The 27,561-nt window shown below is 38.8% G+C and overlaps 1 protein-coding gene across 3 annotated transcripts in view; it reads right to left on the reverse strand.

Moving 5' to 3' along the window:
* PIGK (phosphatidylinositol glycan anchor biosynthesis class K) overlaps positions 1 to 27,561 on the reverse strand; it is a 93,984-nt gene that overhangs the window by 15,915 nt on the left and 50,508 nt on the right. For 2 of the 3 annotated variants that reach the window (XM_072419498.1, XM_072419499.1), the window contains exon 10: positions 21,426 to 21,501. In XM_072419498.1, the coding sequence (XP_072275599.1) occupies positions 21,426 to 21,501 (76 nt within the window). Of the gene's footprint in view, positions 1 to 11,013; positions 11,197 to 21,425; positions 21,502 to 27,561 lie in introns of those variants that run through there. The other variant, XM_072419500.1, reaches the window with a different exon arrangement.

Here is a 27,561-nt window from a genome sequence, read left to right on the forward strand (position 1 = left end):
ATGAGATGGCAGTTCTGCGCAGGCAGCGGGAACATGGACAGTTTTCTATAAACCTACTTTGCAAGGTATTGTTAATAAAAAATCTTACTCCCATGATGCAAAGAGATATTTCCTACTGCTCTATCTAAACTTTGCTGTCTGTCAACAACTGAAACTCTTTAAAGTGTATCTGAACAAAAGTGTAATATATAGCAGCTTGTCAGTCTTTAGATGAGGCGGCTGCATTAGAGTTTGGTAAGACTGGTGGTGGAACAATGGTCCCTGCACAGCTCATTGCAACTGGCAAGTTGCAACGGTGTTCTCCCCAGCCCTTATTAGCTGGGTGCACCACCTTTTCCGTAACCACCTGGCTGAGTTTGAGTGGTTACTAAAAAATGTGGTCACAATACAGGGGCCACCACCCACCTATTGCTTTTTCCCACCCAGTTTGAAAAAAAATTATAGGGAGAATACTGTTCAAGTTGCTTGGCCGCCCCCACTGCTGCACTGATTTTTAATCAACCAATGACATTTCATAGCAGGTGTTCCTGAACCCTTTAATTACCCCCTCCCTTTCATTTACCATGACCAGCCATGGGTTTTACTTACACTTGTAATCCTGCTAGCAACAAACTTCCTGTCCTAGGATGACAATGCCGTATTCCATTTTACACACCAGTTTACACAACAACAAGATGAACATGAATGAGTTTTCCAGTTTGCACTGCACATGTGGGAAATTTCCTTAAACTTACAATTTACCAAATTATTTTCTTGCATAAAAGCCACCTGGAGCACGTTTCCCAATAACCTCATAACCTTGCTGATGTATTGTTTATACATGAAGACTGTACAATATTTCACCTTGAGGGGCAACAATTGTAAATAAGACAATTTAAAATACCAATTGCTTAGCATAAGCATATTAAGCAAGGACTTAACCACAGGACAAAACTCTTCAAAGTCCCATAGAATATAATTAAGATCGTGCTTACGTGCTGTCAAACCTTATCACCTGAGGTGTCAGGATAAAAGCCGACGTATAACACAACATAAATATGTAGCGTGGTGTCTGTAAACAGAGGGCCTAAGGGTTAACAATACAAGGTTCAGAGATTAATTATTTTTCTGGAGAGATGTAACACCCAGGGTGAAATATTCCTGAAAAATAAAGCAAGCTACACTTTATAGGATGTGTTGCCTCTTAGTAAGAGGAAGAATTATGATGGTAAATTATGATTTGCTGATATATTGTTTTTCAATAACCCTGTGCATACTAAAATATACGTGATGTAGCATATATAAAGCTGTTACATATAATGCATTTGCATGCATTAGCACAAGGAGAAGAGGACTACAACCTAGGAATGCTTGAGTTTTTGTTTAAATTTTAGGAATTCAAGGGGGCTCAGCTAAAGTTGGCACACATGCCAATCTGATATATAAGCTCCATTACAAACAATAGTATAGTAAGCTGTAGATGTTTTCCTTTTTCACCCACTTCCTGTAACCCAATTCATGTGAGGTATGGGTGTCAAAGACACACCCATTGGCGTTGTATCATTGAGCTGTCTTTGTCTTAAAGTGGAAATTTGAAATCAGGCAGGGCTTTTGTGCAGAAAGAGACAGGTGATCTTCAATAAGTATCCATATCTGCCCGATCGTCCTATCTTTAAAAACCTGTTGAGCTGCGCGCTACAGCTTCTACTAATCTGTATGCTTCTGTCTGGAGCTATGTCATTCCTCCTCGATCAATCAAGGTGGCTGATGATCTGAATGCAGAAGAGAAGAAGGAAGAAGATGGTGGCACCCATGATGGAACAGGGACAGGCCAGTATCCCCTGGGTTTGGTTCTGTTCAAAAAAGAACTGTGTACAGAGTGATGGCACACCATTGGATAGCGCAGTTCTTTCAGGACTGACCCACTGCCAAGAAATAATCAGGATCTGTGCTCAGGTGAATAATTTTAAAGTGATATTTGTCCCTACTCTATAGAGTTCTCTTTTTTGCTTTGCATTAAGTCCTGAACATCATAATGTCTGCAGTAACACCTATTGGCTTACAGTACCGAGGCCACACATGGGACTATGCAGCTACCAATACTGCTTCTGGGACCCTCCATTTATGGTGCCATTGGAGGAAACAAATGGGTCATAAAGCCATACAAGTGCTGTGAGAACTTCTGCTATTGGAAAAAAAAAATATACTCAATAGCATAATGCAACAGATCATCCAAGAGGGTCACAAAATTACCCACACATCATATTAGAAACAATACATTCCTGTCAGTATTAAAAAATTCCAGGCAGTCAACCTCTCAGCCAGTGGAGTTTAGCAATAGTTCCTTATTGCTGCTGTCCGGCTTGTTCCGGCTTGGAATAATCTACAGATTAGAACTCTGTGTCCAAACACCTAGAACAAAACGTATGCATAGTTGTGCAACAGTTTACTAGAATTTAGTTTTAGCTATTGAAATCAATCTTGTAACAGTTTCTCAAACAGGGTTCCTCCAGAGGTTGATGGGGGTTCCTTGAGAAATGAGCAGTTTATGCCTCTCAGGTCAGTTTACCTGATACCAATGATCTTTTTGGCTATCTGTAAGAGTGACTCTCTTCAGACCAACCAGCAATGTAAGAGGCTGTAAGATGAACTGTGAGCTGTGGATATAGTAAATATAGTAGGGGTTCCCCGAAGACCTGAAAGTTATTTTAAGGCTTCCCCCAGGTTGAAAAGTTCAAGAAACACTGACATAATGAGGCAGTAGGACATAAAGACATTTGGTCTAGGTGGGAAATAAGGAAACATACTCAACCTATTTAAGTGACAAAATTTGTAATAAGAAAGTTTCATGTCCTGCAACTTCTTCAATGTGCAAGTGTTTTATAGAACCATTTTATCTAGGCTGAAAAAAAAAGCTGTTTACATCTGCAAGCCATCCTGTTTATTGGTCCCCATTAAACTGCAGCTGGCGCACACATGGCTCTTCCAGTTTTAACTACAAATGCATTTATCAAGTATTGTTTTTTTTAAGATGGACCAATTGAGCTGTCAACAGGCGGCTAGCACTGTGTAATATATTAATGAACTGATTTATCCGGCACCAATGGCTGGCTGGAAACCAGTGGGCTATTTTAGCTCATTATGAGCCGCTTATTATGCCAGGATTTGTTTTCTTCATCATTACATAAAAAGAAGATATTTGTGCACTTGTCATATAGTAATTGAAACCATCCTGGAAAGGGGATACTTTCATTACAGAATAATGTGAATAAGAATGGGAAGTTTATGAATGCAGCTCGAGTACAACGACAAAAAAGAGAAGTAGGCTATCTACTTGGTTCCTCTGGGAATGAACAAGTTATGGTATTTTAGTTGGGTTTATTAAAGCACTTTGCATAATAAAGTCAGAATACAGAAAACACTATCTGTTAATATTATTTCAACTAAAGTGCAGCTAAAATCCCACTATGAACATTGGCGATTCAGGCAGGAGTTGATTACAGAAAGGGATAGGCGATGTCCCTTCTGCTCTTACTTGCCTGATCACCATTCAGCTCTAAAATTTTGCTGAGCTGCGTGAATGCAGCAATTCTGGATTCCCTTTGCACATGCTGGGAATGATCTTCTGTCATCCTGGCCCAGCCAATCAAAATGGTAGAAGGAAGAAAGGAAGTAAGATGGTGACGCTCTGCAACAGAATGGAATTAGTGGTTAGTGTTACAGGTTTAGGTTCATTTTAAAACCCAATTCCAAGCAGATGAATTGTAAAAAAAAATATTAAAACTATGTATCGTAAATAAAAAAAAAATCTAAAAAATATTTTTAAAAATTAGGTAACATAGGCATCTAAAATATATTTATTTAGGCTACCTATAGTCTTCTGGGCAGAAAAAAATGGGGATTTGCAAATCATTTAACAAATCCAATCAACTTGCACCCAGTCAGAGAGGCCTATGGACTATATTGTAGATAATAGTTCTAAAGGAGTTTGCATAGTCAGACTTTAGGTGTGGTGAGCTACAGGAATAGCAAAATGCTGTCAGTCTAATACTGGAAGACTGATGACAATATGAAAGGGCAGAGTAATTGGCCCAATGAGTACTGCTTAAATGGGGAGTTTACTTTCAAAGCACCGTGCTGTATCTATTGCCCCGAGTCTGCATATAGTTAATGGCATATCACAAAGAGCCAATGATTAGGCTCAAGCAAAGTCACGTGATGGAGGGAATGATGTCACATTTATCTCTGACAGTTGATGGAACCAAGTATTTATACTGTGTCCTTTGCAAAGAAAGGGACAGAGGTGGAATCACAGTTAGGCTTTACACGACTTTGCCCACATTTTTACCCATTCCCATTATAGTAAACAAAGTTCCTGGACCTCCAGATTACATTTACAAACATGAGGTGATATCATCATTATTCAGACAAGATCACTTTGCATGCCGAGTCACCCAAATCTTGCATGTGAAGATTTCTGTACTTTGCAGGATTTCAAGCCTTTCTTTTCTTTTTTTATTCTCACAGTACTTCTACTAAAACTCAGATATGAGAACTGCAGTGATAGTGTTGTTTTTCTCTGCCCTCTCCCTTGCCCACAAATATGGCAAACTTTGGAAGGTCAAGGAGAGAAAAAAAAAAATGGCACTAGCATAGCAACCAACAATAATGGTGAGCAGGCAGGATTCTTACCGCAGACGATAGGTGTTCTTACCGCAACGATAGGTGTTGTTCCTTCTGCAATAAAACATCTTTACTTGCCTGAAAAACAGCTGGGTAGTTACTGAAAAATGCTGGGTGGTGCTCCCAGCTAAACGGGGCTGGGAAAACTTTGGTATAATACATCCACTTGTACAAACGTAGGATTCTAAGATATTCCGGGATACCCAGCATTCTTCAGGGATGAATGAACACATGCAAGAGCTATGTCCTCTTGGCCAACCAAGACGGCCGAAGATGGGAAACCAGCGAGGGCAGATGTGTTTGATTTAAAAATTGTGATCAGGTATGTTTATTTTCAGTTTTTACAGGTGATATCCTGACAGATTTTTTGGATGGTTTAGTTTGGCTTTAAGACATTCAGCTCCTATATTAGTAGTGGGCTGGAAATACAGCAGGAGCTGTACTTTCCAGCATAAAAATACTGCTTTAAAGTACAATGAAGGAAAGCTGCCATGTATTACACTTGAAATTAAATTTTTTGTTTTCCATTACATCAGGACCTCTAAAAATCCCTGTGTCTGGAATTGGGCTTTCAAAGCTATATTACAATGCCTCGTAGAGCATTTTAGTGATTAAATTTACCTGGAGTTGTGCTTTAATAAAATTAGTGTACTGACATTACCCCCAGAGCACCCATAAATAACCTGTAATTTGCACATCAGATCTCTGTTTTGAAAATGGTGTGATTTGCCTCCATGTGCTGTCATCTTGTCCGGCTCGGTGACAAGCACATCCATTTGAAAAATTTCACGGACAGATGAAGAGATAAATGTTGGTAAAATGAGTTTTATAAATAACATTTTAATACCCCAGAAACACAGATAATCATCTGCAAGTAAATGGCAAACGAATTAAAAGCAGCGGGTACACAGAGGAAGAGATGTTTGACGTGCTGGATGGCAGCCTGTTACCTGCCTAATTTCACATGGGATGATCAAGGTCAATCGAGTAAATTGATCACAGATGATGTGCTGTCTAAATATTTAGACAGATAAAACGGAACTAAAACTAAATATATCCTACCGGCTTTCTTCTAAAGACACCGGGATTTAAAGAGCCTGATAAAGTCTTCGTACTTCAGAAGTCAATTAACAAAGCACAAAGCACACAACCAGGTGCTAAATACTAAAGATGACCATCTCGATGTTTTTATATTTTTACCACTATTTTTTTTTAATTACGGTTAAAGTATTAAACTGATTATCTGCATAGAAAGCCTTCAATAAAAGCAATAAGAAATCCCAATATTTAAAATTTTAAAATGAATTAGGAAGACTGCTGCACTATTATCTTTGTTTGCTTCTACTGCCCTCATCGGGACCTTGTTTCTGGTTCCCAGAGATATGAAGTATCCCCTGCACCCCTCTCAAGTCAGCACCTAGATAATAGATTTCCTCAATATGTCACCCATAGTGTCAGAGCTACTAAACTAGCTTAAACACGGTCATTTCCAGAGGTCAGTTTGTACAATACATGCCCATTAGCTCTTATAGCATTGATGACGGTGTTATTTGCAGTCACATGATTGACAAAAAAGGTTATTTGGAAAAATGTGTGGCCCTCTATAGACCGAAGTCTGCATTGGTCTTACCTGGGTGCTTTTTGGATCAAGTTCCAATATCTAGTAGTTGAACAATTTATTTCTTTCTCGAGTTCTTACTTTTTCTGTGCTGAGAATATCTATTCTTTTTTATGCTTTTTTTCCTCTGATTTCTTTTAATGGATTTACCTTGGAGAAATATCAATGAGGCGCAAGTAATTTTTAAGTTGAATGTAAGTAGTGAGAATCTGTAAACAATGAATGTCTATTGAAGCATCTCCATAGTCTCCCAACAACTCATGTAATAATCTCTGACCACCTTATGCACATGTCCTATATAAAAAAACAAAAAAACAAAAAGGTGTCTACCACTGTGCTGAAGGATTTTTATTTCTTAGCCTGGCCATACAGGGGAATGATAACAACCCCTGTCAATTCGATCATTTTAATAAATCACTGGGAAACTTTCTTCCAGTGTCATACCACATTTTCAATGCCATCAGCAAAATATGTTTTTGGTAGACAGCGTAACCAGTGATGCACCACTACTTTCAGGTCATCATCGCAGAAAATTCTTCATCCTCTATTTTTTTCTTCCTACTGCCACCAAAAAAGGTGGAAATCTCTCTTAACCTCTCGCTTTGTTTGAGGTTTGCAAATGTGTGGGCTGCAGGGAGGGGGCAAACGTTGTCGAGAAACAACACAAATCCCTTTGGCAGATTTCCTCTTCTTGTACCTTGAGCGGATTCTTTTTTCATTCCTCGTGGTCATGACTGTAGTTAGACGTCTGGAGCTCTCTGCATCCATCACACCAGTAAGCCCATTCTCAAACATTTGAATCTATTCATAGACAACTCTACAAGAGAGAAGTTTGTCCACATACTGAGAACACATGTGGAGATGAATCTGCCCACCTCTTAGCTACAACTACTCCTCCTGCCATCATTAGTTCCAACAAAATTATAAAAGTGCAGAAACTTTTTGAAGACTCCTCATATAAGCAGAATAAACTTTATCTTTAAACTATTTAAATACAAGGTGACCGCTGCTAGCACCTTAGCTAAGAGTTTTTACAATCCCACTCACTGCTGATATGCTGCTTAGGCCTCATTTACATGTGAAGCAAAATATTTACAAAGGCATATAAAATAGAAAAAAAAAAGCAACCGATATACTAATTAATTAACCACATATGGTTACCAGGATGCAATTTTTAAGGATAGTTGTCTTTTAAATGGCATCTATATATAACTTGGCCACCTACCAATGTGCGTAAGACTCTTGACATTTGTTTTATCGTGTTCCGCAGCAGAAATAGACATTAATTACTGTGTTCTGCGCTATGCAGCCATTTTAAAATGTGTGACTAGTGGAGGCAAAATTGAAAAATTAACATAATAGGCTTTTGACACGTTCCTGCTTAAGCAAAAATTAATTCTATCTCCCAATTTCTTAGCAAAGTCTTTCTAATTTCTGTAATCTGACATCCCCCTGAGAGGGAGCGCCGTGCTTTTGAGCGGCTCCTTGCCTCATTCCGTTTCCCATTTTTTTTCTTTTTTTTTTTTAATTATGTGGTTTATTTGATGGAAGACTAAATCACTAAGCCTCCCTTTGTGCTCTCTTTGAGGCAATCTCACTGGAAATATAAGTTAATTTAAAGCAAATGAAGTTTTTAGAAGGGGAATATATTAAGTTACATAAAAGGACAGGATTTCAAGGAAGAAATGTATTTTCTTTGCTCCTTGGGTCTGGTACGCAGTTCAGTCGAGATTATAATCGTTTTTCATGGATATTCTAGTTATTACCCAGAATAAAGATAGCCGGGCCTGTTGGAAGGGGGTTTCTACTCTGGTATTAGCGTTATCCAATCCACCACTGACACTCTCCAAGGGTATAGATATTAGTTTTAGCTTCTTCAGGACTCAAAGTACCACTGGAGAACAGAAGCTGTGAGGTAAGAGACCCTAGCAGGCCCAATAGCCAAAATACATATTTCCCCTCACCCACCGCCTTTCGGCCAGGGAAAGTAGAGGTTGAGAAACTGTCATCCAGAGAGTCTATCCAACTTTTCTGGAGGACCTCCTGATTGCAAGGTAATCTCATGCTCTCAAATACTATTTTAGCTAAATGGGCACAACATACCTACAGGCACATTGGAAAATCTTGTAGGACTTCCAGGAAGAATCAAGGCTGTTGCAGCAGCAAACTTAGGCCAACTTCTTTATAAAAAAAATCTATGTTTTTGAAGCATTGTTACCTTGTATTTATATAGTGTTGACAAATTATATAGTGCATTACAACGTCCATAATCATGTCACTAAATGTTCCTCCGATAGGCTCACATTCCAAGGTCCCCATCATAGTTACATGTTAGTACCACACTCTACGCCAATTCCTAGGGGGAGGCCAATTTACCTAACTGCATGGTTTGGGATGTGGAAAGAAACTGGAGGTAACCCATGCATACACAGAAAGGCAGGAGTTTAGCCACTTGAGCCATCGTGTAGGTTGTAATTGAACAAGCTCATATAGGTGTGATGGTCAGGTGACTACAAACATTTGCTCATATAGCTCAAAAACATTACAGGGATTTTAGCAAAATGTATTTTTATTTAATTGCCCTATGATCACATAGGCAACAAAGTTGGCTCAGTGGCTATAACTGGTGCTTTTGAAGTGATAGGTCATATGATTGAATCTCGGCCAGGATACTATCTTTCCAAGTGTGCATGGTATTTGCGTGGGTTTCCTCCGGTCATGCTGGTTCACTCCCACATCCTGAAAACATGCAGCTAGGTCAATTGGCTTCCCTCAAAAATTGGCCTTAGGCTGTGATAATGACATATGATTATGGTAGTGACCTTAGATTGTGAGCTCATTTAAAGGACAGCTAATCACATGACTATAAACTTTGTAAAGCTCTGAATAATATGTCAGCGCTTTATAAGTACAAGTAAAAAATAAAACTAGACAATCAGTCCAAAAACTGTAGCAAGAAAGAAGCAGTCGGCCAATGCGGATAATTCGATTTCTGAGGGTTAACACCTCCATTACTGCCATGGTTACATGGAAGCAACTTTTGATATTTTGTTTCCTGGTGACATAAAATATTAGCTAGATGCTGATTGAAATACAAAGATAATTATTAGGAACATTAAATAACAAATGGTTTGTGTAGTTTTATTTTGTGTAATTTTTTTAGGGAAAGTGCCTTCAAGCCTTACATGATTTCTCCTTTAATTTTCCATGTGATGTTCAGTACCTTATTAGCTGAACAGTAAGTGTTTTGATATTTAATGCAAGAGGACTTCCCAACCTTTTTAAGCAGGGTAAAGCTTTTAGAATCCTGCAGCTTTTTGTTGTTCACAATTCTCTATTGAGCCGACAAAAAGGTTTGCCACTTCTGGCTGCACAAGTTTCTACACAGCTTTTTTAGGAGCTGTCATCTTAAACAACATCCAATATGCTTGTACACTGTCTAACAACATCCTTATAAATATCCCTATAATGCAATGAACATGTTTGTACCACTAGAATCAGAGAGTTAATTTACACTGTCACAGAGTTCTCTGAAGCAAACGTCACCAGTGACAAGGCCTGAGGCATGGACAGACTGGAAGGGGCCTTTATGTGTTTGTCAATCATCGCCCCAAGCAGCTGAACTGAAAATCATAATGTGTGCTGTCTAATGCTGTAATTAAGAGCCAAGTTTCTTTTAAAAGGTGACAGTTTGGTGAATACTTCTCAGTTAGGTGCCAAAAGTGCATCGTTTACCATTTTTCAAATTGGTCGTCAACAAGGGAACTTGTAACTTGTAGTAAGTAGCAAAGCTCTCCACCAATATTGGAAGCAACGCAGGGCATCTCGTGGAAATCCTAGTCACAGAACTAGATGGAAGACAATGGAAAAGGACTCAGTGAAGCGCGCGATGAACGAGGACACAGAGGTTTTCCTCTTACTTGGCGTCCTCGTTCATCGCGCGATTAACAAGGACACGGAAACCTCTCTAGTGGTGCCGCAGATAGCAGTAAATAAACTAACAGAGGCTCTAAAGGTTTCAAACTACCTAAAACAAAACAAAGAGTGTGAGATGTAGAAGAAGCACAATCAGTTAAAGAGGAACTAAACTCAAAAACTAGTCTTTCAATTTTTAATCTATTCTTGTATCCATGAAAAATATAACGATTTATGAAGTGTTTGGAAGTTGCGAGGTTGTGACTGGCAGGTTTACGTTTTCTTCCTCTCCTGACCTTCTTCTCCACCCACTCCCCCTCCCTCACTAGCTGGAGCCCTCTGCACGGAGAGCTCACAAGCGGAAAAGAAGCAGGAAGCAGCTGCAGAATGAGCGGTCGCACTTGAGTGACATGAGAGTCCCAGGTAAGGAAAGAAAAAAAATCCTGCATAATTAGGGCAGTGGGAGTGGATTGGAAACACTCCCACCAAGGATGGCATTTCCCAGATTGCAGATTACCGCCTAGGCGATGGAGAGACCTAGGGGTGTGGCTAGAAAAGAAAAAAGTATTCAGATGAATATAACTTGAGCTTATGTTATCCATAAGCCAAAGTTGATTTTGTCAGTATAGGTAAACTTTAAAATAGATATATAACACAGCTCAACAAAAAAAAATGTTTCACTTGCCAAGGATTTTTTAATATATTTAGTGTATTTCAGGTCTCCTGAATCCAGAAATGACATCAGTTTAATTGAATTGGCTCCAGGTCTTGTGATACAGGAATCAGAGTAGACAATTTCACCAACAACACAACATATTATTTTCAGTCTTTATTTACACCAATGTTTTGCATTTTATATATTACATGCAGCATTTTCTTCATGAAACTTTCATTTGCATTCTTTTTATTCATACATTTTCTTTTTTCACAGAAATATGAGTTCTTCAAGAAGTTGTTTAAATGACCCTAATGTATTTTGCTACATTTGTGGTAATTGTTCTCTGCAAAAAAAGGGCAGAAACAGAATTTGTGAAACAAGAATATCCTGCATATTTTGGTATTAGGCTGGGGGACCAAGATAAGTATTGGGATCCCAATATGGTATACAAAACTTGTGTAGAGTGTCTACGTCAGTTGAAAAATGGAAAACTGAAAAGTTTGAAATTTGGTGTACCTATAGTATGGCAAGAGCCCCAAAACCATCATAATGATTGGTATTTTTGTGCTGTGAATGTAAGTACCCTGATTTGGAATCAGCAAGATGACCTGTGTCGCATGGTGCTGATGTGCCCATACCAGTGTTTAGTTCACTCCCTGATATTCCTGTATACGACATGGAAGATATACAGGGTTTGGAGTGTAATCCAGGAGTCAGCAGAGGAAGTGAAAAATAAAGGAAGTGTTTCATTAAACCAGCAGTTCTCCGAAGAAGAGCTCAATGATTTATTACGTGACCTAAGTCTGTCAAAACAAGCATCTGAACTTTTAGCATCCAGGCTAAAAGAAAAAAAACTGTCAGACCGGAAGGTAAAATAATGGTTTATAGGACAAGAGAGGTGACACTCCCACCATATTTCAGAGAAGATGGAGACTTTGTGTACTGTTGTAACACCCCTGGACTACTAGCTCATATGGGAGTACCAGAATACGGAGCAGAAGACTGACAGCTTTTCATTGACAGTTCCACTCAAACTTTGAAATCTGTTTTACTGCATAATGGCAACTGCTATGCATCAATTCCAATTAGTCACTCAACAAAACTTAAAGAAGAATATGAAATTATTAAAATGGTCTTACAAAAGCTTTGCTATCATGAACACCAATGGTCCATATGTGTTGATTTAAACATGGTAAACTTCCTACTTGGACAGCAAAGTGGATACACAAAGTACCCATGTTTCATCTGCTACTGGGATAGTAGAGCAAAGCAGGATCATTGGAAAAAAGTGACCTGGCCTCCAACGTAAAACATGAAAAAAGGTACAGCAAACATCATTAACCAGTCAATGGTTGACAAAGAAAAAAAAATCTCCCTCCACTACACATAAAGTTGGGATTAATGAAGCAATTTGTTAGAGCTCTGAACAAGGACAATGATTGCTTCAAATATACTTGTAGATGTAGATTGAGTGCTGAAAAATTGAAAGTAGGAATCTTTGATGAACCCCATATTTGGAAACTGATAAATGATGCAAATTTCACAAGTTACATGACTGATACTGAAGCTTCTGCCTGGCAAAGCAATGTAATGGTTGTCAAAAACTTCTTGGGTAACCATTAAGCACAAAATAATAAAGAACTGGTACAAAACTTGCTCTTAAACTTTAAAAATGTGGGTGCTACTATGAGCATAAAGGTACACTATTCTCCATAGCCAATTGCAAAAATTTCAGTGAGGAACAAGGGGAGAGGTTTCATCAAGATATAAAGGTGATAGAAGAAAGGTATCGGGGCAGATGGGATAGACACATGTTGGCAGACTACTGCTGGAGCCTTCAACGTGATCATCAACATAAAAGGAACTTATACAAAACAGAGTTTTTCAATTACTTCTTTGTGATTACAGTGGTACCTTGGTATATGTCCCTAATCCGTTCCAAATCCTTGGACTTATACCAAACAAATTTTTCCCATAAAAGGAAAATGATTAATCTGTTCCCATGAAAAAAAAATCCTATTTTTATTGGCATATTATACATTGATGAGGCTGTATGAAAATATTTAAACACTGCTTAATACTAAAATACATAAATACAAAAGCAATTAGATGAAATAAATGAAAATTTAACCTCACGTTACTTTGCTGAGAAGAGTCAAGTGTCTACTAGGATGGTGATGAGAAGGGAGGAGGAGGAGATGTTATGTCACAGAGAGTTATAGAGCGGGTTTGTTCACTGAATGGTAGCAACTGGCGTACTAACATTCGTGGGCAGTCGTGACATTGTCTCGAGGTAAATAAGAGTAGAGTGCGGTGTTGTGACTCATTTTGACCCATACAGGTTCTAGCACAAAGGTTGTATACCAAGCAAAATTTTTTGTCTCCAAACAGGACTTATACCAAGTTGGACCTATTCCAAAGCGGACTTATACTGAGGTACCACTGTAGTTCTGTAAATACATTGAATATAGAATATTTTGACGTTAAGTACTTCAAAAATTTTATTTTGTACACGCAGGGATATCTAGTTGAATTTTGCTTAATTTTCATGTTTCATTAGTTTTATATGAGGTTAATATTGAGGTCATTATTTCAAAAACTAGAGCCAATCTAGCAAAACCAATACCATGTTTGGAATCTGTGCATCAAACATAACCTAAAATGACTTAAATCTGTTTGGGCAAGAAAATGTTTCTTGACCAGTGTTATAAGAATGTCAACATTATGTAAAAAAGTTGCTTTCCCTTTTTTTTTTTTTTTTTTTTTAAATAGGGGAAAAAAATAATGGAAAAAAGAAAAAAGTTTTTTCTAAAACTTTTGGGGATTTTTTTCATCCTTTCTGTTATTGGTATAGTGGTTAAAGACTGAAGGGGAAACATGCAGCCTCCATGCTCCTTCCCCTCAGGCCAGAGTTCAGCCACTGCGTCATCAAAGGCTTACCTCAATAGTAAAAAAACGAAGTGCTTACTCTCTGCATGCGCAGAGTGAGATCAACGCTTGTTTATTTACATTTTGGGGAAGACACATCACCTGATCTTGTGCATGAGCAGGGCAAGATTGAAGAAAGAAGAAGACAGCATGGGACATAATAGGGAACAACCAAATGAAGACTGATGCCCGTGATTCACTGGGTGTGTTAAATACATAGATTAAAGGCCAACAAAAAATGTTAAATGCAATTTGGTTTTTATTTTTTTTAATGCAAGTTCTGCTTTAATGCTTGGATGAGGAACAAACTGATAAGATGATACAGCAGAGGAACATAGGGTAAACTTATTGTGCTGCTTCCACTTTCACAATCAAGGACAACCCTAGCTCATAGTAAGTAGGTAGAATGATGCTGGGTCAGAATAAAGACATCTAGCACCAGCAAAAAGTGATGCAGAGGTAATCTTGTGATTAAAAGTAAATATTACAGTAAAAGACGGTTTAAAATGTTCTGTTTTAATGAGACATTATTTTATGTTTGGTAATTTTGATTGAAGTTCCAATATAACGGAAAGCAGGAGTTGACAGTTCTACTGCCTATATTTCAAGCTAGAAAAATCAAAGTGACTGTGCTTCTGCTGTAAATGTTAAGCATGAACTACCCCACAATACCTGCAGCTACAGAGGTGAGTAAAGACTTGTAATGCTTTTTTACTGCTTTTTGAAAATTTGTAAAGAATTGAATATGCATAATCAATAACTATGCTTCAAGGGGGTGTATGTGTGTGTGTGGGGGGGGGGGGGAAACATTTTACCCGCCATTCCTTACTGGTTTCATTTTACCCACTAATCACCTATCACATCAGGCCAACAATAAGAGTTTCCCACTGAATAGAAGTTTGTAAGACAAATACAAGGGTAAACAAAACCATAAAATGAAAATGCCACAAATACAGAGCATGATTTCACAAAATGTACATTTATAGTTGTGTAAAACCGATCTGTGTAATGAAGCTCATAGTTATTAGTGCATTACCCCAAAAATATGGCTTTGACATTTCAAACAGACGACAAAAGGAAAGGTTATCTAGCTTTTCTTTTATCTTTGTGATGCTAGCTTCTCTAAAAAGCATTTCAGAGAGTCCTTATTTACTTCTTATGGCCTACCTATGAGCAGTTCCATTCCTCACACTTGTTGTTAAGAGTGTATCGACCTGGAGTCTCTGCTGCTCTTTAATTCATTTGGATTCCAGCATGGAGACTGAATTTGAAATGTGACATTTGCAATCTGGTGGGTCATTTACGGCTCTAAAACTCTGGAGAACCAGACGTTGAACAAGAAGCGAACATAAAAACAGATTCAACGTGCTGAAAGACACATTCCAGGCAAAACAAAACACAAAGCTGCATTATAAATATATAATTGGCGAGCTGTATGCACTTGTTTTTTGGGGTGGGATTCAGGTGTTCTGCTTAGAAGAAAAAAAAAGTTTTATAAAGTTCTGGTTTTGTAGCAAAAAAGACCTTAGGTTTGCTTCTATGGGCTCCGGGAGACATGAAAACTTTTACTGTTAATGCGGTTCATTGTTGATACTTCACTGACAGTCCTTCATTCACAATGGCCACGAAGATTTATTTTGCTTCCCCCTGAAGTTACATCACTGAGTTATCCAGAAAACAATTTTGTAGTGGGGAGCTCAGACATCATGCGAATGGTATTTACCCAAAAAAATTATGTCACTGACCAAAGACCAGGAAGAATAAAAAAGTAGGTACCAAGGGCAGGGCAACGGGCAAGGAAATTGGAAAAAATTACCCACAGAACTCCAGTTTACTTAAGGTTGAAGACTCCTCCTTTGCCCTACAAGGATTAGCAACATTCACTGCAGGTAGTTCTGCAGCCTTAAAGCAAACTACATCTACGATACTGACCTGTTCCCGTTTTATCACAGAGCACCACCACCTTCTTCGGCCATCTTGATTGGTCAAGGCAGGATGACATAACTCTCACGCAGGCGCAAGGGAGTACATTCATTCCCAGCACGCAATCACTCGAGTGGCAAGCAGGCAGACAACAGCAATTATGAAGATGGGACGTCACCTGTCCCTTTCTGCAATAAACACCTGCCTCCTCATCCAATTAGGTGTACTTTAGTTACACTTTAAATCTGTAAGGCTATGTTCAAACTGGCCATTGGGTTGTGCTTCCTTTTACTGCTTCCTTGTGCCTGTGAACCACTGCCTCTGGGTAGAGACTACATGTAGGTTCTCCCTGCAACAGCTCCATAAAGAATGAACAGTGGTGTCAACGAGTGGTACCTGCTACTGCTCACACGCTGGTACTTTAAAGAACCAGTGCTGCGAGTGACTGAGCTAGCTTCCAGGAGCCGCACAGGATCACTCCAATCCTGAATAGGGTCTAAAAGCGCTGCAAAGAAAAAAAGTGCACACAGCTTTACATTATGCACGTTTACTATGCAATTCCACTAAAATCTTTGTCACTGAGAAACCGTGCATAGTGTCTACCCAATTCTCCCTCCCACAATAAAATGTAATACCAAAGAGCAGTAACATTCTGTAGGCAAACAATAAAAAAACGGATTTAAAATAGCTTAAAAATAATAAGGAAATGATTGTTGCCTTAAAGCTAAAAGCAGAAATTCAGTTGGTAAGCATTCCATCCTGGCAGAGCCAGACACTGTCCAAGGGTGTTTTAAACAATCTTCAATGATAATGAATATCCATGGGGCGTGCGCTGCAGCAGAAAGTAGCGATAAGTTCTATCCTCTCTGCTAATCAAGCGCAGTACATACGCCCGAGGCCAGCACAGAAGTTAATTAACCTAATTCAACAGCCCTTGCACAGAAGCGGTAAAGCCCTGTTGAAAAACATGAATACATTTGGTAAAGGCTTTTCATAGGCAGCAAAATGACTTCTACTGGTGATGGGAGTCAGTATAGAAATGACATCACAATAACGCCAAAGGTGGTCATCTCCTTTTTCCTTCTGTTTGAAGATCTGCCTCTGCCAGTTCCTGTCGTGATGGTACACAGTGGGGTAACTCCGATTAAAGGCTTGCCTGCTAATCCATATTGAAAAATGAGCGACTGGTGCTCAGGTTATTAGCGATTCTCTCCCAACGTGCTAAAAGTCATCCTGATAACAAGCAAATACGCCATTCTTTATGGCATTCTGGATTTCTATACAGCAGGAACATTAAAAACCAGGCTCAGTTCTGTTCCATTGTGTGATTTATTGCACCCTGTCTGGCCACCCCTAAGGGCTAAATCTACACTGGTGATTTTAGATTAGCTGTTTCAAGTTATTCGGTGTGAATCTGAACGCAATTAATCACAGTAGGTTAAGGAAGAACTCAGAGTCAAAATCTCTTCTATGATGTCTTACAGCAAAGTTGTTTGAATCTAATCATAACCCATATATTCATTCTTAGATTTTAAAGCTGGGAGGGCTGGTACTAAAGGAATTATGTGCTTTAGTAAACATTTAGAATGACAAAAGTCTAAGCCCAATTTAAATACCAATTCCACACGTTTTTGTATTTTTTCTTAGTGAAGATATTCATACCTTTTTCTGACCCCCGCTCACTTCTTATGTAGCTACTGGTACAGGAGGTAGAAGCACAGACAATAATAAAAACACAGTTTGTTGTTCACTTGCTAGGGGCTACCTCTTTAGGATAGTCTCCCCAGTTCTTGTATTACCTATGGGGCAAAATGGGTAAGTAATTGTGCCCAATGAGGAGACAGATAAGTGAACCTGTCAAATCAGTCTGCTGAAAAAAAACAATATAGGATGTTTGCAGGGACAATGCGTTAGTTATGACTAATACATTTTTTTAATTTTGGCTGTTACTGTTGCAATTATTTTATTGTTTACTATTCATTTTTAATGCAAACAGTAATAAAAATTTTTCCAAATTTAAAATGCCGCAGTCAGGCAGATCATTATTACAGAAATGCACGGGCGAGGTATCTTCTTCAAAAATCCCCCTTACCTGTCTAATCACTCTGGGTATCTGGCAAAAAGCAGAGCATCAGCTTTGGATTCCAGGAAACTCAGAAATCCTGGGTTACCCTGCACATGCCTAAATAGAAGGAACATCTGTGCACCTGTGCGGGAGTTGCGTCAACCCAGCCTGGCCAATCAAGAATAGAAAGAAAAAAAAAAGAAGATGGTGGCGCCTTGCAAGGGAACAGGGTTAATGGTACATTGGTAACCCTAAAGAAAGACTTTTGTGGGTTTTGTGTTTAAATGCAATCCCCCTAAGAGGCAACCACCTACCAAAACACTAACCTTCAGTCCTGCTCTTAGTGTGCTGAACTGCACAGTCTTTGCAGAAAAATAAAAGTCTTGGTCTTGGTGGATGGACAACTCACCCTTTAAATTCCTATGACTTCAGCTATTTGGCTGGTGGCCACCTAAGAATGTCCCTAACCACAGAAATAATGTATTGAAGGATGCAAATCGCAGTATGAGCTGCACATATAGCCTGAACTTGTTTCTGTAAAATATTTGCGTCCCCCCAGCAGGGTTGCACAATAAATAGCAAGGGAGTAGATATGAAGGTAAGCATTTAGGTAAGTGAATGGAAGCGATATTAAAAATGAAGTTATCTTGTAACATACCAAATACAGAAAAATCATTTTTGTGGTGGAATGACCCTTTAACAAACCACTAAAGTGCCTAAGCATTTAATGTTGAAACATCCAAACAGTCTGCCCACAGCTTTCTGAGTGAGTTATGCTGTTGCTATCTCTACTTGTTTGGCAAAAAAAAAATCAGATCTAACTGCTAACACTAAATCAAGCGAGGAACAATAGCACCCGAATTTCATGCGCACCTATGACCGTTTCATATTTATTCCTGTTATTTGCTACACAACGGTGGTCCCATCTATCATAGCACATCTCTGCTGCGCGAGGCACCCACTTCTGGCATTATTACAAGTTGACTCTGTGCGGGTTTTAAATCAGACTTTTTTTTTATAAAGTGATAGCAGGGCAGATGTATTGCTCTGGTCACAAGCCGCTATAAATCACAGGAATTGCTCAAAAGCTGCCTAAATACTAAGCAGAACAATTTGTGCTGCATGGCAGTGAATGGATATTGCAATAAAGGGATATTTATGTGCAATACTGAATCACACACTTCAATAAGCATTGCTTATATTCATTATTCCCAGTGAAAGTCCCATGCATCTGTACAGGAGTTGTGTGGGGACCACTGCCAGAAATGAATTACTTACAGTTTTTTTTACATTGTGTACAAAGCTCTCTGTACCAGCCAATCACTGTGCTTAAAGAGGACCTTTCACCAAAATAGAAGATCTGCTTACACTTTCTGGACCACCTTCCCGTATCACCTACAACTGTGCCCCTTCTACATTGCTCAGCATGATGGTGCTTTCAGAGGAGTTACACATGGAACTCAGCGGAGGCAAAAAACAATCAAAAGGATACTATAGTCTATTCCAAGAACTGGACTTGCTGTTCTGCCTTCAACGTGAACCATCCTGAAAGGACAGCAATGTGATCCTCACCTAGGCACCCCAGGTGGAAGAACTGGGAACAATAATTGCAATCCTAAACTTAATTTTTTTTTTTCACCACACACGTGTTCACCAAACCTGCACACCTCGAGCAGCAGCATTGCTTCTTAAAGAACCAGCATCTGCACATTTGACAGCAGGTGGCAATGAGCAGAACTACTACCACCTATTGCCATCATTATTCATGATCAGGAACCACTGCCAAAAGGGAAATGCTAGATGAAGTGTCTTCCTGAAAAGCACTGGTTCCTGACATGAAGAAGTAAGTGCACCCCAATCTCACCACCAATGTGAACAAAGGATTGCAGGTAGAGATAGAGGTCTAAAAAAAAGGTATCATAATCTATGCAACAAAAAGATACAAAAGGCAACCAACAATTTGCATTGGAAAGGGCTGCTATAAGTACAGAATGAATACAGCAGGATTTCTCTGCTTATGTTTACCTTGAAGTACTTAACACTGTCATATTCATGCTAATCTTAACAATTTATTAAGAGTCAAGTCATATAAAGTGACTATCACCAATTCCCCAAAATTACCCTGATCTTTATAAACCTCTGCCCATTCTGCTTAACTTCGCCCAACTGAAAAGCTTCAGAATCTGGCAAACTTTACACCTATAACATTTTTGGGTTATATGGGTCTCCCATTGTGTGTTCAGATTCCTTCCATCAGCTTCTACTACATGGCAAAGTAATAATGCAGGAGACAGCTGATAGAATCACAGCACCCAAAAGGCAACAGTGACATTCGGTACTCCCTGATGTTTTGGATGCAAAGATTCTGCTGGAGACCGTAGCTAAGCAAGAGAATGAATTTCACAGGAAAAGCCAGAGGGATAGTGGAGTAATAATCTAAAGTCAACAAAGCATGTATCAGGAGCTGTGACATAGATAGGGATGTGTTAATGTAATGGATTACAACAGGGGATGGGCGTCCTGGAAAAAAAGGACCCCCATCAATGATTATACCAACAAAGTTGATAAGAAGTAGCTATAAAACTTTTACTTCATGTCTACATGCTCATCCTACATTATATATTCTTCATTACAGAAGTTGGCACAATATTGGGCACCCTTTGGAATAGGAAGTCCCATTAGGGATTAGGGGTTTTCCCCCTTTTTTCAGTGAACAATAAACCTCTCTTGGTGAGTACAGACACTAACTAATGGGAAAAAAAGACTTGTAGGATTCTTTCAGTACTTCAGTAGCTCAAGTTGGAATTTTTACATTCCATACATACTGTTGGGAGACTCAGAGGATGAAATCAACCCTTCCCCATTCTCCTAAGAAGACTCCCTTCTACCCTCCCTGCTCTGTTATTATGACACTGTGTGAAGATGCAAATAATAAATGAAAGTCAGAAAGCAAACAGCTACTGATGTGTTATTTCTTTAGAAAAACCACGAGACATTATAGCTTTACACACGCAACAAAAAGTATAAATAATAGTTAATTAAAAAAGTATTATTACAATTAAACCAATATAGTTACCAAGTATAAAAAAATATAGACACCATTTAAGTTACCACTGAGTTTTTGGAAGGAAACTGGACAATCAAAAGAAAGCAAAAAAAATGCAAGTTCCTCTCTTAGAAATTAAACCAGCGGTCGCCAACCGGTGGTCCCTGCCTCTGACCGGTACGCCGCCAGCAGGGTCAGAAGGACACAACCCGCCCCCTTTCCCATTGCAGGTCTGAGAGTGGGCGGATTCTGGCATCATGACGTCACTATAAGGGAAGCTTTATACCCTTTGAGTGACACATGGCTCCCCGTGCATGCGCGATCCGGAGCCCCTAAATTTAGTGGTACGTAGGTTAGAAAAGGTTGGCGTACACTGAATTAAACCACTAATTCAAGCCCAGCTCTCTGTACAGCTGCTTCCTATCTCCTCGTTCTGCCTCCTTCTTTTAAGCTATAATGCCAAAATGTTGATGTTTGCCAACAAAAGAGAGCAGCACACATGCAGTAGTAGACTAAAGTGTTAGCCTTACAGCCATTTACAAACGTGTATTGAAAATAGTAGGTTCTCTGCAAATTACATTCTTATAACAGAACAGAATGTCATCCTTACCTGATGTATTATTTCAGACACAGGGAGTTGGTTGGCATATGTCAGTAGGTCTGCCACTGGGACATCTGGTGAATACCTGAAATTCAGATAAAATTACTATTTATTAATATAGGTTCATACAACAAAGATTTTCTGCCAAATTAAAGAGGGGTAAAATTAAAATTATCAGCACACACAATGTGTAGTAATGATTGGAAGGGAAAGGCCATGTGATATAACCTGCTTAAGCTGGTAGATAGGACTTATTTTTTTAACCTGAAAATGGCATTAAAAAAAGCATCACAATTTATACTCGGGTCACTTCACTATATGGCACTGTGGCTCCATGTAAAGTGTATAAAACTCTGGCTGTGGAAGACAGGTTTGGTAAACAGTTTACATGAGGATTTAGTGCCATCTGCAATGGATCATAGAGAGGGGAAAATAAAAAGCATAAACAGAATGAGCTCATCTGATTCCCCCCCCACTTTAAAAAAAATGTTAAAAAAAGACAATATTTGTATTGGAGTTTCTGTTTATTACCAATTTGAATGTTAGCATTTTGTGCCCTAGGGTTATACTTGAGTCAATCACTGTCAGCCAGGGATGAGTGGTGAAGCAGACCTGGGTAAATCTCAAAACTAAAAGGACAGAAATACGTATTCTTTTCCAGGTACAGCAGATTTTGCATATGTTTTTTGTCTCTATATAGCAGATTCCCAGGTGTTTTGCATTGAAAGTACTGTTTATCATGAGACCCCAGTGTGGGTGAAGAAGTAATGCTGACCCCCCCCCCAAAAAAAAAAAAAAAAAAAAAAAAAAACCCTTAACCTCTAGTGGGACCCTAAGGTCTATTTAGGATGTAATACGAATTTTTTAACACAAACATCTTCTCATTTTTTATTTTCTTTAAATTTAAACTGAAAAAAAAAAAAAAAACAACCATTAGACCAACTATTTACAACTAAGGCTGCATACACACGTTCAAATATTGTCGTTGGAAAGAATTTTTCACAATCCGACAAAAGATTGAACGATGCATGAATGAGCGCTGTACATACAGAACCATTCTGCTCTATGGAGAGGGGAAAGGGGGGGGGGGAGACAGAGCGCCACCCCGCTGCGCTTTCTTCGCTTCACTTCCATTGGAATCGTTCATCATTTGTGGGACGGCCAGATCCATGAACGACTTAACAAAGAGCCCTGTACACACTCCAGATTCTTGTCCGATATCAACCCTGAGGCGATTATTGGACGAAAATCATCTGATGTGTGTACGTAGCCTAAGGCATCACTTTCCTTTCATTTATTAGGATCAATTAGGCTTAACTTTGTGTTATATCCCAAGATTCTGGGTATACATGTACAAACTGTAAAAGAACAGCCTAGAAAAAAAAATGTACTAAGAAAAAAAGCTTCTATTGAAGCCTTCGATGACTTCACATCAAATGCGTTGATCTTGACATTGCCCAATTCTGCAAATATTTATCACAGACGAGGCTTGAGTACAGAATGTAAACCCTGTGTTGTCTTCCTGTGATCCGTGGTGTACTGCCTAATACACTTCAAAATACACTCTCTCCATTAATGAAATAAAACAAACCACATCAGAGCCGTCAGAAGCTTTTAAAGTTTTGTTTTTTTGCGGTTGAAAGTGAAATGATCCCAAATCCAAAAAGTGTAAATAAACCAAACATCCAACACCTGAGACCAAAAAAGAAATGTCACTTACAGTAAAGATCTGCAGCTTCTTTGTTTGGGGAACTAAGCAGGTAAATTAAAATAGTGCATTACTGCAAAGAATTGTAAAGTATAAAACAATACCCTTAAAAATTAGAACTGATCCCTTCTGTTTTGAAAACTATTCTCTACCTGGCCATCTGATTTTTTTGGGGAAGCGGATATAGTAAGTGGTATAGTCTGGCTTTCTGGCCCATAGCATGTGCGACACATCATGGACCCTGCACCCCTCTATCCCAATTGCATAATAGAAGCGTACTGTCAGTCAACAAGCATCTTAGAGAACATGTAAAACAATGGATTTTTCTTACTTTCTTTTGTTACAGTAAATATACCAATGAAAGCATTTTGCCTTACCGCTCAATAAATGCAAAAATGCTTGTTGAACTAGAGTGGTCCTTTGCACTCTGCAGCATTATCTCAGGGACTCTGATCAGCACTTCTAGTTTGGTTTAGTATTTGTATAGCGCCAACACATTTTGCAGAGCTGTAAATTAAATAGGGGTTGCAAATGACAGACACATACAATGAAAAAGGAGGAGGAGAGGAATCTGTCCAAGGAGCTTACAATCTAAAAGGAGGGGAAATGGTACACAATAGGAGGGGGATGTGTAATAGTGAGTGAGTGGTGAGGGTTGAACCCCCTAGCGTTCTAATTCTGCCCGTATTTCCATGCAAAAAGCGTTACATTTTTTTTTTGCATGGAAATATATTTTACATTGTAGGCTATAATTCTTAGATATAACTCACCGATATATGTCCAATACTTAATAAATTTAATAATAAACTTTTAAAATAAAATAAAAAAAATCTGTTAAAAAAAATAAATCAAAAAATAGTGAAACATGTAATATAACTGTACAGTAGCATGTATAATATATATATAAATTTCTTTGTATTGGACTCAATACAGCTATTTTGTATTGAATCCAATACAAAATTAATTGAATTTCCCGCTGATGCTTCCGCCCGCACCAACGTCAGAGCAAGGTGTTTTTTTTTTTTTTTTTTTAAATGATTTTTACCGACCCCAAGTGTGACTCGGGATTAGCTCTTTTTGCAGGAAAAATCCACCCCGAATCACACTCGGGATTACAACTAGGGGGGTTAAGAGAAAAAAAGATGACGGGTAGACAAAGTTGGATAAATGGGTTTCGAGTGCTCGTATAAATAGTGTGGATAGTAGGAGCAAGCCAAATAGTACGGGGAAGACCATTCTATAGAGTAGGGGCAGCTCTAGAAAAGTCTTGGAGCTGTCCAAGTGGAGAAGTCATTAGTAGGTCATTGGAGTAGTGAAAACAGCGGCTAGGGGGGATTTTTCTTTCAGGTCAGAAAGGTAAGTGGGACAAGAACTGTGGAGGGATTTGAAGGCAAAGCACAGGAGCTTGAATTAGATTCTAAGGTAAAATGGAAGCCAATGAAGAGAACTGCAAAGAGATGCAGCGGAAGGGGAACGATGGATGAGTCTGGCTCCAGAAGTCATATTAGATTGTAGGGGAGATTGAGGGGAGAGACAGGTTAGTGGAATACCAGAGATGAGGATGTCAGAGTTGTCTAGACAAAAGATAAGAGAATGTATTAAGAGTTTGGTGGTCTCTGGAGACAGGTAGAGTCGTGTTTATGAGATGTTGCACAGGTGAAAGTGGCACATTAGGAAACATGTTTAGATGCTATAGTTATCCTTCCAATTTCTTTGATTTTAATGATTTATATGCCAAACCATTTTTAACCTATTGTAAATAATGTGTGCAGCAATATTATATTTATCAAGCATGCTTTAGTTACATTAAAATTAGTATTTTGATATTAATCAGTTTTTGTATATACAGTGAGGGAAAGAAGTATTTGACCCCCTGCTGATTTTGTACGTTTGCCCTCTGACAAAGAAATGACCAGTCTATATTTGTAATGGTAGGTTTATCATAGGTGTTAGAGACCGCATACCAACAAAATAACCCTCAAAAACCCAGTGCTCAAAAGTCAGAGCTTGATGTGCATTGTAAATTGAGCTTTTTGGCATCAACTCAACTTGCAATATTTGGAGGAGGAGGAATGCTGCCTATGACCCCAAGAATACCATCCCCACCATCAAGCATGGAGGTGGACACATTATGCTTTGGGGGCGTTTTTCTGCTAAGGGGACAGGACACCTTCACCGCATTGAAGGGACAATGGACGGGGCCATGTACCGTCAAATCCTGGGTGGGCACCTGCTTTCCTCAGCCAGGGCATTGAAAATGGGTGGTGGATGGGTATTCCAGCATGACAATGACCCAAAACACACGGCCAAGGCAACAAAGGAGTGGCTCAAGAAGAAGCACGTGAAGGTCCTGGAGTGTCCTAGCCAATCTCCAGACTGGTTGATAGGGGATCAAATACTTATTTCACTCATTACAACGCACATCAAGCTCTGACTTTTGAGCACTGGGTTTTTGAGGGTTCTTTTGTTTTTATTTTGTCTCTCACAAATACAATAAACCTATCATTACAATTATAGAGTGGTCATTTCTTTGTCAGAGGGCAAATGTAAAAAAATCAGCAGGGGATCAAATACTTCTTTATATTACATATACAATATATGAATATCAATATATGTTTTAGTAACGTATATTACAGATAACCGGTAGTGCGGCACTGATTCCACTCCACAAATCACCAACCCTACTATGAACTGGATGGAGGTCAGAGGTCCATCAACAAACTTCATACCTCATGATTCCAGCGTTGATCCCGGTAAACAGCTCACCAATCCTACTAAGGACTGGCAGTCACTGCTCTATTACCAAACCTCATCATTCCACTATAGGAAAGGGAGTATCATCATTGGGCTTTACTTTGAGATATCTCATTAATGAACCTTCGGCAAAATATACCAGCCAATCTGTGCAACCAAAAACGTACTGATTTGATAAAATCAGCTCAGGTTTTGTTCCAGGGCTGATTATTTCTTTATGATTTCTGACTTATTGAATAGATTGCAATTGGTTTCTGAAACAACTATTTTGCAGAAGCAAACCTTTACATGTATGACCAAAATAAGGATTATGATCCAAAGTGCATGTAAAATTGTTTTGTATAAGACAATCAGGAAGAAAAGTACACTTGTTATAGTCAGTATTATTCCCCTACATTCAATGTTCTTCTGGTTTGGAAAGAACCCTGTATATCAAAGGCTTGTTTTCATCAACATCTCCCACCAATAGTTCTGTCTAATCTTCGTTTTTCCTGAAAGCCTAAGGACTAATTTTAGTCTACTTTTTGAAGCTGGCTTTCCTGGGAGTCCCCAAATCAAATTAAGCAGTAAGCCAATACAAGATCAATTACACACTGGGGACCCATTTACATTGTTTTCAGCAGCACTGAATTCTCCATCTACAAGTAATTTAGAAAAGGGCTTTAAAGCAAGTTTTACTTTTTACAGTTAACAGATTTACTTTGAATGATAACTAGAAGCCTCCAGAATGTTGCCTTCCATTCACTACTTGCTGCAGTCTCCTCCCCCGCCCCCACAAAAAAAAATACTCAATGCTTTAGGGCATGGTGAAATACAAGGCTTTCTTCCAGGCCACCCACAGTCTAGAACTTGATGCTTTACATGTATTCACAAAACCCAAGTGTGGTTACGTTTAGGCAGAGAAGGTTCCTTAGTCCTGTTTAGGTTCCAACTACACAGGGATCCCCCGGAACTCTGGCAGAAGAAAATGGTAGAAAGAAAGTATAAGCAATAGAACTAGATGATATCTGCCATCCAAAAAAAAACTTTACTTTTCCCTAGAATGAATAACAATGGGTTCACTTTGCTAAGATAGGATGCACGATTCACTTTCTACCATAATGCAACAGCACTACATGTTTGAGGAGTTAACTGCCCGGCCCCAGACCATGTGGACAATGGGCAGAAAAGACATGCTCTAAATTCCACATCTACTTATTACTTTAGATACCAGCAAAGAACAGAACAACATGGCAGTAAAGGGAATGAAGCAGGAAGAAGGAAGTGTTGTTTTCTCTGCATGTAAAAGCACTGGGTAATGTTCGAGCCTTTGTTGACCAGCTTTTGTTCACACTTACCCATACATACCTATGAGAATGAAAATGCAGCTAAAGCAGGTCAAATAATTGCATTAATTCCAAATTGTATGAAAATCACCCCAATTAACTAGCCCCCTACATTTACCCACAAAAGCCTGATTACACAGACCATAAAACCTATTTAGTTACCCAATTAAAAAAAAAAAAAAAACTTGTGAGGAACATGGTGGAAGCACAACAGTTTCTGTCGCTGATCTGCAAGTGCATTGCCTGCCTAAAAAATGAAAATCTATTTAAAACAGTCCAACAAAACAATTCTACTCTATGGCTTATCCATTCCATTACATGTGAATTTAAAAGATTAGATGAGACGCTTCAAAGAATA

The sequence above is a fragment of the Pyxicephalus adspersus genome, chromosome 8 (genome assembly GCF_032062135.1).
Source record: "Pyxicephalus adspersus chromosome 8, UCB_Pads_2.0, whole genome shotgun sequence".
Lineage (NCBI taxonomy): Eukaryota > Metazoa > Chordata > Amphibia > Anura > Pyxicephalidae > Pyxicephalus > Pyxicephalus adspersus.